This window comes from Cynocephalus volans, chromosome 8 (assembly GCF_027409185.1).
Source record: "Cynocephalus volans isolate mCynVol1 chromosome 8, mCynVol1.pri, whole genome shotgun sequence".
Taxonomy (NCBI): domain Eukaryota; kingdom Metazoa; phylum Chordata; class Mammalia; order Dermoptera; family Cynocephalidae; genus Cynocephalus; species Cynocephalus volans.
Window position 1 is genome coordinate 126,568,301 of NC_084467.1, and position 15,151 is coordinate 126,583,451.

At 39.2% G+C, this 15,151-nt stretch overlaps 1 protein-coding gene across 1 annotated transcript in view; it reads right to left on the minus strand.

Annotated features, from left to right (window-relative positions):
* F5 (coagulation factor V) overlaps positions 1-15,151 on the minus strand; it is an 87,977-nt gene that overhangs the window by 69,750 nt on the left and 3,076 nt on the right. Inside the window, exon 2 of the mRNA XM_063105905.1 lies at positions 14,508-14,599. Within this exon, the coding sequence (XP_062961975.1) occupies positions 14,508-14,599 (92 nt within the window). The remainder of the gene's footprint in view (positions 1-14,507; positions 14,600-15,151) is intronic.

Genomic DNA, 15,151 nt, shown 5'->3' on the forward strand with positions numbered 1-15,151 from the left:
TTCTAAATATCAGTTCATGTCATCTGCAAACAGGGACAATTTGGCTTTCACATTTCCAGGCTAGGTGCCCTTTATTTCATTTTCTTGCCTAACTGCTGTGGCTTGGACTTCTAGAACTCTGCTGAATAGAAATTGTGGGAGTGAGCATTCTTGTATTGTTTAAAATCTTAGAGGAAAAGCTTTAAACTTTTCCCTGTTCAGTATGATGTTAGCTGCATGTTTGTCCTATATGGCCTTTATTGTGTTGAGATATGTTCCTTTTATATCTAATATGTTGAGAATTTTTATCATGAAGGGATGTTGAATTTTATCAAATGCTTTTTCTACATTTATTGAAATGATCATATCATTTTTGTCCTTGATTCTGTGAATGTGCTGTATCATGTTTATTAATGTGCATATGTTGAACCATCCTTGAATCCCTACCCCAAGGTTTTTGATCTGAACAACTGGGTAAATAATATTATCAGTTACTACAGTGGGAAACACAGCAGGGCATAGCAGGTTAGGGGTGCAGAAATCAAGAGTGAAGTTTCACTTACTATATTCCAGGTGTTGTACTAGGTTTTAAGGCTACATGGGCAAATAAGACACAGTCTCTGTCCTCAAGGAGTTCACAAGAAGTATAGAGATAGACATCATAGGAACTACCATGGATATATGGGCAAAATATTATAGAAGTAGAAAGATTTGGAAGTTAGTAAAAGAGCTGGTATCTGAGCCAAGTTTTGAAGAATTATATGCTAGAATTTCCCAAAGTATAGTCTTTAGAGCCTCTACATCAGAAACACCTGGGTTCTTACTAAAAGGTAGATTCCCAAGTACTACCTCAGCCCCAATGAATCCAAGTCTCTGGACATGGAGCTTGGGAACATGTATTTTAGCAGGTGCTCATAGATGATTCTGGTGTCTTTTAATGCTTCTCATCACCAAAAGCCACATTGCAAACAAATGACAGGAAATCAACTGCTCTCACTTTTAAGCCATCCATAAGCTCTCATGAGATTGGCTTCTGCTTATTAGGAATCATAAAAACAGGACAAGGAAGTTACAGGAGTCATGGAGTTCAACTGGTATTTGTTTGTAGTGATAATGATAATTATAATAGGGCTTCCATTTGTTGTGCCCCTTAATATGTTTGAGCACTATAAGTCCTTACATTAATCCTCATAACAAATCTTTAAGGTAAATATTAAGATTCTCATTTTACAGATGAGCAAACTGAGCCTCGGAGAGTTTAAATATCTTGCCCAGGGCTTCCAGTCAAGATGGCAGAATAGATGGCTCCTAGTGTCACTCTCTCCCACAAATCAACCAATTTACAGCTATAAAAAAGCAACAACAGGAGGCCCAAGAGACACACTGGAAAAGACAAGAGCCATGAGCCATGGCACTCCCAGCCCAGGCCAGTCCCTGCAACCCAGAGAGGCCCAAGAGCCACTGAGCCCACACACCCCAAGCCAGCTACATCAGAACAGGCAGGCACCCTGGGATCCCCCAGCCCAGGCCAGTCCCCACCACCCAGAGAGGCCTGAGAGCCACCAGACCCACATTCCCCGAGTCAGGAATGCTGGAAGAGGCAGGTGCCACAGGACCCTCAGCTCAGGCCAGTCCCTGCTGCCCAGAGAGGCCCGAGAGCCACCGGACCAACACAACCCAAGTAAGCCATGCCAGAACAAGCAGATGCTGTGAGACCTCCAGCTCAAGCCAGTCCCCACCACATAGTGTTGCCCAAGAGCCACTGGGCCCACATGCCCTGACTCAGCCACACTGGAACAGGCAGGTACTGCAAGACCCCCAGCCCAGACCAGTTCCTGCTGCCCAGAATTGGCAGTCCTTTCGGGATCCAGGCCAGACATTAGGGTGGAATGAGTGGATTGTGATAGCCCCTGCCACAATGACTAAACATCAAAAAAAGTTACCAGAAATATGAAAAATGAAGAAAGTATGTCACTACCAAAGAAAAATAATAACTCTCAAGCTCTAGATCCTATAGAACAGGAAGTCCTTGAAATGACTGACAAGGAATTTTGAGCAACAATTCTAAGGAAACTAAGTGAGATACAAGAAAACTCAGACAACACAGTGGAATGAGAAAAAATATATAGGACCTGAAAGAAGAAATGTACAAAGAAATCAATGCACTGAAAAAGAATGTAGCAGAGCTATTGGAGCTGAAGGATTCATTCAATGAAATAAAAACCACAACAGAAAGTCTAACCAGCAGGCTCGAACAAGCAGAAGAGAGAATTGCGGACCTTGAAGATGGACTGTTTGAATGAACACAGGTAGAACACAAAAAGCAAAAAGAATTTTAAAAAATGAAGAAAATCTGAGAGAGATAACAGACAAACTTGTGTTCAAATATCCAAATATGGGAATTCCAGAAGGGGAGGAAAATGGAAATGGCATTAAAAACATAGTCAATGAAATAATAGCAGAAAACTTCCCAGCTATGGGCAAAGTCACAGATCTTCAGACCCAGGAGGCCCAAAGATCCCCAAACATACTCAACCCAGAAAGGTCCTCTCAAAGATATGTTATGGCACAACACAAAGACAAAGAGAAAATCTTAAAGGCTGCAAGAGAGAAGCAGCAAGTCACCTATAAGGGAGCCCCAATCAGACTAATATCAGACTTTCCGTCAGAAACCCTAAAACACAGAAAAGAATGGGATGATACATTCAAAATACTGAAAGACAAAAATTGCCAGCCAAGAATACTTTACCCAGCAAAGCTATACTTCCAAAATAAAGGAGAAATAGAATATTTCTCAGACAAACAAAAACTGCAGGAGTTCGCTACCACACGACCAGCCTTATAAGAAATTCTCAAGGGAGTACTGGGTTTGGTACCTGAAAAACAACCATCACTGCCACGAATATTCAAGAAAGAACAAAACCCACCAGTAACATAAAAATGCTAACAATAAAAAGAAAAGATAGTTTATCTACCACCCCAAGAAACCAACAAACACAGAAGACAAACAGAAAATCACAAAGATAGGAGCAAAAGATACTTAAAACATCTAATCAAAAATCAATAAAATGCTAGGAGTAAATCAACACCTTTCAATAATAACTCTTAATGTCAAAGGATTAAATTCCCCACTCAAAAGAAACAGACTGACTGACTGGATTAGAAAGATGGACCTAACAATATGCTGCCTTCAAGAGACTCACCTCACCTATAAAGACACACATAGACTAAGAGTGAAAGGATGGGAAAAGATATACCATGCAAATAGAAATGAAAAATGAGTTGGAGTAGCTATTCTTATATTAGATAAAGTAAACTTTATACAAAAAACCATAAAAAGAGATAAAGAAGGCCACTATATAATGATAAAAGTATCTATCCATAAAGAAGACATAACAATCATTAATATATATGCATCCAATATCAGAGCACCCCACTCTCAACATTGGACAGATCATCTAGGCAAAAAAATCAATAGAGAAACACAAGATCTAAACAGCACTTTAGACCAATAGGACTTGGCAAATATCTACAGAACATTCCATCCAACAACCTCAGAATATTCATTCTCCTCATCAGCACATGAAACATTCTCCAGGATAGACCACATGTTAGGTCACAAATCAAGTCTCAACAAATTCAAAAAATTTGGTATTATTCCACGTATTTTTTCAGATCATAATGGATTGAAATTAGAAATCAATTACAAATGAAACTCTGGAAACTATACAAACACATGGAAATTAAACAACGTTCTACGTAATGACATTTGGGTCCAAGAAGAAATTAAACATGAAATAAAAAAATTTCTTGAAACTAATGAAAACAATGACACATCATACCGAAATCTGTGGGATACTGCAGAAGCAGTACTAAGAGGGGAAATTTATCACATTAAATGCTTACTTCAGAAGAATGGAAAAATGGCAAGTAAACAATGGAACATTTCACCTTAAAGAAACAGAAAAACAAGATCAATCCAAAGTTAGTGGATGGTAAGAAATAAGATCAGAGCAGAACTAAATGAAATAGAAACCCAAAAATGATACAAAAGATCAACGAAACAAAAGGTTGGGGTTTTTTTCTTCCAAATTTTATTTTATTTTGTTAATATACAATGTGGTTGATTATTGTGGCAAATTACAGTTTTTTGAAGCGATAAATACAATTGGCAAAACTTTAGCAAGGCTAACTAAGAAAAGAAGACAGAAGACTCAAATAACAAAAACTAGAAATGAAAAAGGTGATATTACAACTGATATTTCATAAATACAAAGAATCATTAGAGACCACTATAAACAACTATATGCCAACAAATTTGAAAATCTGGAGGAAATGGATAAATTTCTCGACAAATACAAACCACCAAGAAGATACAGAAAATCTGAACAGACAAATAACAGTAAAAGAGACTGAAGCTGTTAGCAGAAGTCTCCCAACAAAGAAAAGCCCAGGACTGGACTGGTCCATGGCAGAGTTCTACCAAACTTTCAAAGAGGAATTGATGCCAATTCTCTACAAACTATTCCAAAAGATTGAAATAGAGGCCATTCTCTCAAACTCATTCTATGAGGCAAACATCACCCTGACACCAAAACCAGACAAAGATACAACAAATAAAGAATACTACAAGCCAATGTCCTTGATGAATATAGATGCAAAAATCCTCAATAAAATACTAGCTAACAGAATACAGCAACACATACACAAAATTATACACCATGATCAAGTGGGATTCATCCCAGGAATGCAAGGTTGATTCAACATACACGAATCAATAAATGTGATACACCACATCAATAAAATCAAAGACAAAAACCATATGATCATCTCTATAGTTGCTGAGAAAGCATTTGACAAAATTCAGCATTCGTTCATGATAAAGACTCTCTACATGTTAAGTATAGATGGAAAGTATCTCTACACAATTAAAGCCATATATGATAAGCCCACTGCCAATATCATCCTGAATGAAAAGCTTTTAGCTTTTCCCTTAAGAACAGGAACAAGACAAGGATGCCCACTCTTGCCACTGCTATTCAACATAGTGTTGGATGTACCAGCCAGAGCACTCAGAGAGAGAAGGAAATAAAGGGCATCCGGATTGGAAAAGTTGAAGTCAAACTGTCCCTGTTTGCAGATGATATGATCCTATATATTGAACAGCCTAAAGCCTCTACAAAAAAACTCTTAGAGTTGATAAATGATTTCAACAAAGCTGCAGGATACAAAATCAACACACAAAAATCAGTAGCACTTCTATACTCCAACAGTGAACATGCAGAAAAAGAAATCAAGAAAGCTAGCCCATTTACAATAGCCACCAAAAAAATAAAATACTTAGGAATAAGTTAATGAAGGATGTGACAAATCTCTACAATGAGAACTACAAACCACTGTTGAGAGAAATTAAAGAAGTCACAAGAAGATGGAAAGATATCCCATGCTGTTGGACTGGAAGAATTAACATTGTGAAAATATCACAATTACCCAAAGTGATCTACAGATTCAATGCAATCCCCAACAAAATTCCAATGACATTTTTCTCAGAAAAGGAAAAAACTATTCAGACATTTATATGGAATAACAAAAGACCAGGCATAGCCAAAGCAATCCTGAGCAAAAAAATAAAGCTGGAGGCATAACACTACTGGACTTTAAACTATACTATGAAGGTAAAATAACCAAAACAGCATGGTACTGGTATAAAAACAGACACAAGGATCAATGGAATAGAATAGAGAATCCAGAAATCAACCCACACACCTACAGCCATCTGATCTTTGACAAAGGCTCCAAGTCTACACACTGGGGAAGAGACTGCCTCTTCAGCAAATGGCATTGGGAAAACTGGATATTCACATGTAGGAAACTGAAACTAGACCCATACTTCTCACCATATACAAAAACCAACTCGAAATGGATTAAAGAATTAAATGTACATCTGGAAACAATAAAACTCCTTAAAGAAAACAGGGGAAACACTCCAGGAAGTAGGATTGAGTACAGACTTCTCGAATATGACCCCCAAAGCACAGGCAACCAAAGGTAAAATAAACAAATAGGATTATATCAAACTGAAAACTTCGGCACAGCAAAAGAAACAATCAACAGAGTGAAAAGACAACCAACAGAGTGGGAGAAAATATTTGCAAAATATACATCTGACAAAGGATTAATATCCAGAATATACAAGGAACTCAAACAACTTTACAGCAAAAAAACAAATAACCCAATTTAAGGGAAAAGGAGCTGAACAGGCATTTCTCAAAAGAAGATATACAAATGGCCAACAGACACATGAAAAAATGCTCAACATCACTCAGCATTTGGGAAGTGCAAATCAAAACCACTTTGAGGTACCATCTCACTCCAGTTAGGATGGCTAATGTCAAAGAAACTGAGAATGGTAAATGCTGGTGAGGTTGCAGAGAAAAAGGAACTCTCATACACTGTTGGTAGGACTGCAAAATGGTGGAGCCTTTATGGAAAATGGTATGTAGTTTCCTCGAGCAACTACAGATGTATCTACCATATGACTGAGCCTATTCCACTACTGGGAATATACCCAGAGGAATGGAAATCATCATGCCAAAGGGATATCTGTACTCCTGTGTTTATTGGAGATTATTTAGAGTAGCCAAGAATTGGAAGCAGCCCAAATGTCCATCATCAGATGAGTGGATAAGGAAAATGTGGTTTATCTACACAATGGAATACTACTCTGCTATAAAAAAAAAAAAATGAAATACTACCATTTGCAACAACATGGATGGACTTAGAGAAAATTATATTAAGTGAAACAAGCCTGGCACAGAAAGAGAAATACCACATGTTCTAACTTATTTGTGGGAGCTAAAAATAAATAGATAAATAAATAAATAAATATACAAACAAACAAATGGGGGGGGGAAGAAGACACAATAATCACAACAATTCCTTGAACTTGTTAAGACAAGTGAGCAGCTATGATGTGGTTTGGGTGGTAGGGGAGAGAGGGAGGGGAGAAAGAGGAACGGGTAAAGGGATACAAAATTCAATTACAATGCATATTGAGAAGTTAAAATAACAAAATAAAAATAAAAAATAAATGAATATCATGCCTAACATCACACAGCTAGTAAGAGGCAATGTGATGATTTAAACTTAAACCTGTCTGACTCTAGACACTGAGCTTTAAACCACCTCTTTATGCTGCCCCTCCACCTTGTATTCATTTATTCATTCAACAAATATTGAGTGTCCATATTACCTTACATGTCAGAATTGCAATGGTGCATAAAAGAGTAAAACAGATACACTCCCTGACTTCACAGAACTTATAAAATCATAAGAAAGACAGATTTTAACAAATGATCAAACAAATATTAATTACAAACTGTGGTTAGTATTAGCAAGAAAAGTACAGGATACTCTGAAGAGTATTTGACAAAGGATATAGTTTAATGTTGGAGGCAGGAAGCAAATCAGGGTTGCAAAATGCTTTCCTGAGAAAGTGATGCTTTAACTGAGGTCCAAAGGCAGAGAGGCAAAGGGATGCACAAAGGCATTCTAGGGAGTGGAATTAGCATGTGCAAAGGCGGTGCCAGAAAACTTGGCCTATTCAGAGGACTGACAGATGGCCATGGGGAAGATACAGTCTAGTAGGTAAGAGAAAGAGGAAAAAGGTGAAGCCGGAGGCATCATCAGATGAGGCCCATTATGCAGGGTCTTGTAAACCTCTTAAAGTTTTGTCTTTAACCTAGAGTATCTGGAAGCCATTAAAGAGTTTTCATCAGAGGTGTGACATGAACCAGAGTTTGATTTTGAAGTCTCTGGTGCATTTGTGGAGAACGACCCGAGGAGAAAGCAGAGTGGATGCTGAGAGAACAGATAGAAAGTTTCAGGAGAGAGATGTTGGTGACTAAGATTAAGATTATCTGGTAGTGATGATGAGAAAAACATATTAGAGATCTATTTAGGAGATTAAATTGTCAGGACTTGACGAGGGATTGGATATGGGGTAGAGGATGAGCAGCCATGGATGGCTGACAAGGTCTGGCTTGGGGATCTGGGTGGATGAGGGTGCATGCTCTGAGACGGAGGACACTGTGGGAGGGTTTTGTTTGGTGAGTGCAGTAGGCATAATAATGACCCCATCACCCACTCCTAAGAGATGGCCATCTCCTAGCCCCGGGGACCTGTGAATATGCTACCTTATATGGCAAAAGGGACTCTGCCATTATGATTAAGTTAAGGATCTTGAGGTGAAGAGATTTTCCTGGGTTATCCAGTGGACCCAACGTAATCACACGGGTCCTTGTAAGAGAAATACAAGAGACTCTGAGTTAGAAAGAAATTGGAAAATGCTACTCTGCTGGTTTTGAAGCTGAAGGAAGAGGCCATGAGCCAGTGAATGCAAGTGGATTCTAGTAACTGGAAAAGGCAAAGAAATGATTCTTCCCAGAGCCTCCAGAGGGCATGCAGCTTTGCCAATACCTTAATTTTAACCCAGTGAAACCTGTTTTGGACTTCTGACCTCCAGAACTATAAGAGAATAAATTTGTGTTGTTTTAAGCCACCAAATTTGTGGTAGTTGGTTACAGCTCCAATGGCAAACTGTAATGTCTGGCACAGAGGTTCTATCTTTCCCTGCTCTTATCTTCCCACCTGCCGTTGTTGTATTCCTTTTACTGAACTCCCAGTCCTGGAGTTTATACTCACCTTGTACTTGAAGTTTTTTGTTTGTTTTTATGTTAGCTCCCCACAGGGCTGTGGAGGTCACATAGTTCAATCGTCATTTTAGAGACTGTTGACAAAGCCTGCCCACTGGCAGAGAGGACAAGAGAGGCTTGCTCAGGGTCAGTCAGAAATTTGGGGTATTGCTGGGATGAGAACTCAGATCTCTGGACTCTTGAGCCAAAGCTTTCTCTACCACCTTCCACAGGGCAGATTCAGAACCCCACCTTCCTAGAATAGTCCATGTTTAAACCTTTTTTGACTCCTGACATGTCTGCCTCCATTGGCTGACCCACTCTCTTCTGGCTGCTACCCACCCTCAGTCCTGGCTCCCAATGGGAGCCCCCGCTGACTACTCCCCCCTGCCTGGGCAGCAGGGTGCTGACTGTGCTGTCACACTGTGTGCCTCATTTCCTTGACTTGATTTCCTTGCTTGGTTGATTTGTTTGTTGCTATCACAGGACTGCAAATGCCAGATGCCCAGAATAAGTCTCCCAAGTTATTTAACCTCATAAGACCTCTTACTTCAATGAACAGTTTGTGATATTTATTCAACCTCCCTTCCTGCTTCTTTAGAGTTAAGGCAAAACAGAAGGATGTTTTCATAAATGCAAACCAAATACCTTCATGTATGTTGGAAAACACATGACCGAATGTTTTCTGAGCTGTTCTTCAGCTCCTCCATCAGCCAGATGGCCTAAGCAAGACCTTTCCCACCCTCTCCTCAGTGCCCAAAGCTGGACTGGGGAAAGGAGTGGCCTACCTGGGGTTGGGGAACGAAGCCCAGCGTGTACCCAATTTCCTGCAGTTGTGGAGCTGGAAAGAACTGCAGGAGGTCAGCTAATCCAATGCCCTGCTCTTAGGTGAATAATGCATTATATAACACAAGGCAGTCCATTGTTGTAGCTATTCTAAAACTCCTTTGGGGACAAACATTTTATAATCTTCCTTGAAAAGATGCAGGGATTCAAAATTAGCCATTTTAAAGCCCAAAACAGGATTTGTGAAAATGAGCCTCGCCCCCCCCACTTGTCCACATGTCTGCAAACTTCATTGGACAGGCACCTCCAGACCTCCAGCCCTGCAACCCAGCCCCCACTCGCAATTACAGTAGTTTACAGAAACAGTAGCTCATGCTGCAAAGTGAGGCACATGACTTGTTCAGGGATCACCTAGTCATATCCACCAGATGAATGGGGGAGGAAATAGGGGAAAGGTATAAATGACAGAGGACCAGGCTGGGGAATGCGAGAGGTCATAGAGTTAATGGAAGTGTTCAAATCCAGATCTGGTCAATCAAAACCTGAGGCTTTTCCATTACACCAGATATACCTGCTGCTACCAACTACTGCAGGGATACAGTATGAATAAGATACCACTCCTTCCTTCCCTTCAGGAGTTCATAGTTAAGCAACTTCGGGAGTTCGAGAAGGGGATACATTAAAATGGATGTTAAAAGGCCTTAGTTCACATAAAGCAAATATATTCTGGGGTATACAGGTATTGACAGAAAGGTAATGCTTAAAGTGCAGAGGGCTTAAACATAAATCAGAGGCTGTTCTCACCAACTATAATGATCTACTTCTAATTAATAAGGTTACATCAGGAAATCATTACAAAATTTAATCATCTGAAAAAACTTTGATCACAGTACTATCTCTTCAAAAACTATCAATGTCTCCTTATTGCTTAAAAGTCTCCAGCCAATCACTTATGGCACTCAGCACAGTGTCTTACAGAGCAAAGGCATTAAACTTTGGTTAACTTGGCAAAAGCCACAAAACGTACACCTCCAGATACCTGCTGAACTCCTCTTTTCCCAGGACTAATAAACATGTACTCCAGCTCATTTTCTCTTTACCAATCCACAATTCAATTAGACACTTTTAAAGTATTTATTGTACATTCTAAGCTTGAAGCTGGAGCTATGAAAAGGAATAGACTTTGTGACAGAGCATACGAGATCCTTTAACTTCCTGCCCTCAACTACAAACTCAATTTTATTGGCAACCTTCCTAGCCTTGCCCGGCCCCAGTGAAGGTAATAGCCTTTCTACCTAAGGCTGAGCCAGCCCAAGCTTTGAATCCCTGCACTTCCTGCTGCTTCTGAGTCAGGCCCCATCAATCACTCTCTCTCGAATGTCTTTATCTTCTCCTTTTCCATTGAATTCTTCCCTTAAATAATTTTAAGTTTTCGTATTCCTATTTCTAAAATTCCAAAATATCCTTACATTCCTCATTCCCCTCCAGAACTACCATGTCTCTCCTCCTAGTAGGAGCCAAGTTCCAGGAAAGAGTTATCTATATGTTCCTCTTGTTTCAATTTCCTCACCTTCCATTCACTCCTTAACCCCCTGCCATCTGATCTTGCCCCACTATTCCACAACCAAAGATAGTTCTTTTGTTCCTTATGTAGTATCTCTTGGTAGCATTTGGCCCTTTGCTTCCAGGATACCACATTCTCTAGCTTTCCTCTGCCCTCTCTGGGCAGACTTTCTCAAGCTCCTTGGTGTACTTTTCTTTCTTGGTCCATCCCTTGGACGTTGTTGCTATGTTGAGCTCCATCTGCAGCCTTCTGTTCTCATCAGACTCCCCCTGGGTGATCTCACTGCCTCTCAAAGCTTCATTTGCCGTCTTTGTTCTGATGTCTTCCCAAAATTTATATCTAGCTCAGGTCTCTCTTCTGGGCTAAACTTCTACATCATTTGACATCTCTAGGTAGATTTTTGACACTTGACATCTATAGGTAGATATTCCACAGACACCTCAAACTCCAAATCTGAACTCATCAGCTTCCCTCACAAATGTCCTCCTTCTCCTAAACTTACTTTCTCACCAAAGGGCACCATATTCACTCTGCCATTCAAACCAGAAACTTCAAAGTCAATTGTAATTCCTTCATTATCATCCACATCCCGTTAGTCACCAAGTTTAATTTATTTTAGCTCCTGAATATCTTTGGAATCCATCTGATTTTCTCCATCTCAACCACCCTGCTGGTTTTTCACCTGGATTGACCCAACAGTCCATAACTAGTTTCTCTGGCTCTGGACTTGCCTTTCTCCAATCCATTCTCTACATTTGAACAAGAAAGAATGTTCAGTCTTTCTAAAGCTCAAATCTGAGTCTGTCTTTTTTCTACGTAAATCCTTTCAGTGACTCCCCACTGCCCCCAAGGTAAAGCCTTAACATGGCTGCCTGATATGGCCTGTGTCCTCATCTAGTCGCTTCTCTGGTTGATTCCTTCTTCGAAGTCTGTGCTCTAGCTGTGCTGATCCAGTTATGGTTCCCCAAGTACACCATTCTCTCTCACCTCTAGACCTTTACACAGACTGCTTCCTTAGTCTAAAATTCATCTCTCCCCTTTTCCTCAACTTGGCATTCAAATATCCTACTGTTTTTTCAGTTGTCAACTTAGAAATAGAAAACTCTCCTGACCACTAGACAGGAGATAGGTCTCCTAAGTCCTATGAGAGAACTCTCATCATAGTTTTTCTTCATTTCTTTATTGTAATTGCTGTCTACTTATGGGACATCCTCAGTAGCTGGGTGGCTCCTGGGGGTGAGGAGTCATGTCTTATTCACTTTTATATTCCCAGAGCCTAGAATGTGGTAGGTTCTTAATACACAATTATTAAAAAAGAAAAGAATATTTAAGTGCATATTTATTTAAAAATAAATGTACATACAAATGATCATATACAAAGAATATACATGGGTGAAGAAATATACATATATGGATATTCACAATACCATGACATGTATGATCTAATAGAGGTATGATTAGTAACAAGAGCAACGCTAACAATAATGTAGCTAACTTTTATCAAGTGCTTATTATGTGTTAGCATTATTGTAAGTACTTTGTACTTATTAACTCAATTGATCCTCACAAAATCCCTAGAAAGTAGGAATTAGTTCAAAGTGCTGGGGGTATACAGAAGAGAGAAGTGTTAATTCTGCTGGCAGGGAGTGGGAGTCAGCATAGCTTCAGAGAGAAAGTGGCCTTGGGATAGGTGGTAGTGACAGCCATGGTTGTGGCTGAGGCTGGAACCCTAGGCAGGAAGATCCAGTGGGGAGATTGAGAAGGAATGGTAAGAGAAGCCCAAAGAAAAGCAGGGTAAGTGGAACTAGGAAAACCAAGTAAAGAGAGAGCTTCAAGAAGGGAGAGGCTTAAATGTCCTAGTGATGTCAAGTGGTAAAAGAACTGGAAAGAAACCATGAGTTCTGCCATCTCAGAGGTCATGAGTGTCCTTTTTTGAGAGTTATTTTACTGGAATCACTCATATTGGAGATTAGGGAAGAAATATAGAGAATGATATAGATTCCTCATAAGCAAATTGGTAGTGAAAGAAAAGAGAAAATGAAAAGATGGGTGGGTCAAGGGGAAATTTTTTCTTTTTCTAGATAGGGGTTAACTTGAACATGGGTTTTTTGTTGTTACTGATGAAGGGAAAGCTCCAATTAGGGAAAGACTGAGGATTAAGGGAGATCAGAAGAGACAGAAGGAATGAAAAAGTGAGATAGAAGGATAAGTCTGAAAAAGATGGCAGGTCTTCATCGGACTGGGGGGAGGGGTGGGGAAATGGGTGAGTTATTAACAAGGGGACCCAACTAGAAGAAGTTCTTCCTCGATGGTCTCTATCATTCCTGTGAAATATGGTTAAGATTCTAGAAACCTATTCAACCTAGTCTCCTTGATTAAAGAAGAGATGAGGAAAAAAAGAGATTTTCTTTAAAACTCATAGCTATTGTGTACATCACACTAAATAGGAGAATAGATGGGAAAGACAGATGCAAAAGAATTAGCCACACGCAGTTCCTTTGAATGAGTCTAGGGAGCCAGATGGGAGCAAAAGATCATTATGTCAAGGCACATCTGTGCTCATTAAACTAGACCATAAGCTCCATGAAGGCAGGATATGAAAGAGTCTATGTTGTCCACTGTTGCATCCACAGAACCAAATTCGATGCCCAGCCCCATAGAAGGTACTCAAGAATAGTTTGTTAGATGAATGAGTAAAAATCCAAATACTAAAAAGTTTTGTTTAGCTATTTTGATCAAGGTTTGAAACAGAGGTGGCTTCATGGGCATGTGACCTGTACAATTTCCCAGGGCCCCATGCTCAGAAGGACCCCCTGCTTGGTTGAATGCTTTGCTGTCCCTAGTTTGAATTTCCCAATAATAAGAACAAAGGGCCCCAAATTTCCATTTTGCACTGGGCCCCATATATTACGTAGCCAATATTGATTAAAAACAACACCACACATTCTTATAATATGTCACTAAGTGGATATTTTAGATACATATAAATAGCAAACTATCCATTGAATTTATCTTTAAAATTAAAAAATATATTTCAGGCTGTAGTGGATTGAATTATGTCCACACCCCCCCAAACTCACTGAAGCTTAACTTGTGTCCCCCAAGTTTTATGTATTAGAAACTTGGCTCCCCAGTGTGACTGTTAACAGTGTGGGAAATCCTATTGTGATAATTGAAACGTGGAGCCTTGAAGAAGTGATTAGATTGTAGGACCATGCCATAGTGAATGGATTAAAAATGGTGGTCAGGGGTGTGGTTCTGTGGGCTTTAAAAGAAGAGAAAGGAGAGTCTGTCTCTTTGCTCTCTCTGCTTCTACCATCTTGCAATGTGAGACCCCTGGACACTTCCAATGTCGCCACCACCAGATGGATTTTGGACTACCCATCCCCAGAAACTGTAAGCAATAAATTCTGTTTTCTTTCTAAATTACCCAGTTCCATGTATTTTGTTATAAGCAACAGAAATGGACTAATACACAGGCTTACCTGAAATGCTAGATCGTGGTTTTTCTTTCTTAAAATATGGTTCATACTCTCTGTACACAATTTTCTTAAAGGAAGTTGCAAAAGGATTCAAACTAGAAATAAAATATAGAAACTAATTTGAAGATATGTGTGACATTTATTTCTCAAATTACAAAAAAGTAGATCTCTCATATCTTCAGACTTCTAGTAGAATAACAGTATTTTTATTGTATTTCAGAAACCCAAGGTTTTATAATTATGAACAATAACTGAAGTTAATGAAATAATTATTGGTCTCTTCAAAAATATTCTGTTGTGATAACTATTCTTTCACAAAGTTAGGCTTCTGTAATACTGTTTCTTGGAATCAATTTCCTAAAAAAGAATCCAAGATCATAGTGTGAACCCAAACTTTAGGTTTAGATTTGAAATGAACAAAAATGTAACCAAATCCTTTATAAATAAGTATGTGAGCTATTTTTCAATTGATCAATAACATTTAGTTCTAAACTACTGGGGAATGTTGTAAATAAGTATCAATTTGATGGATCTTATTTCTAGTTGAGAGGTTAGAGATGGCTAATGGAGTAAAAGCCCTGGGATTCATATTGAAAAAAAAAAACAAGTGAAAAAAACTTTTAGAAAGATTAAGTACTTGTCCAAGG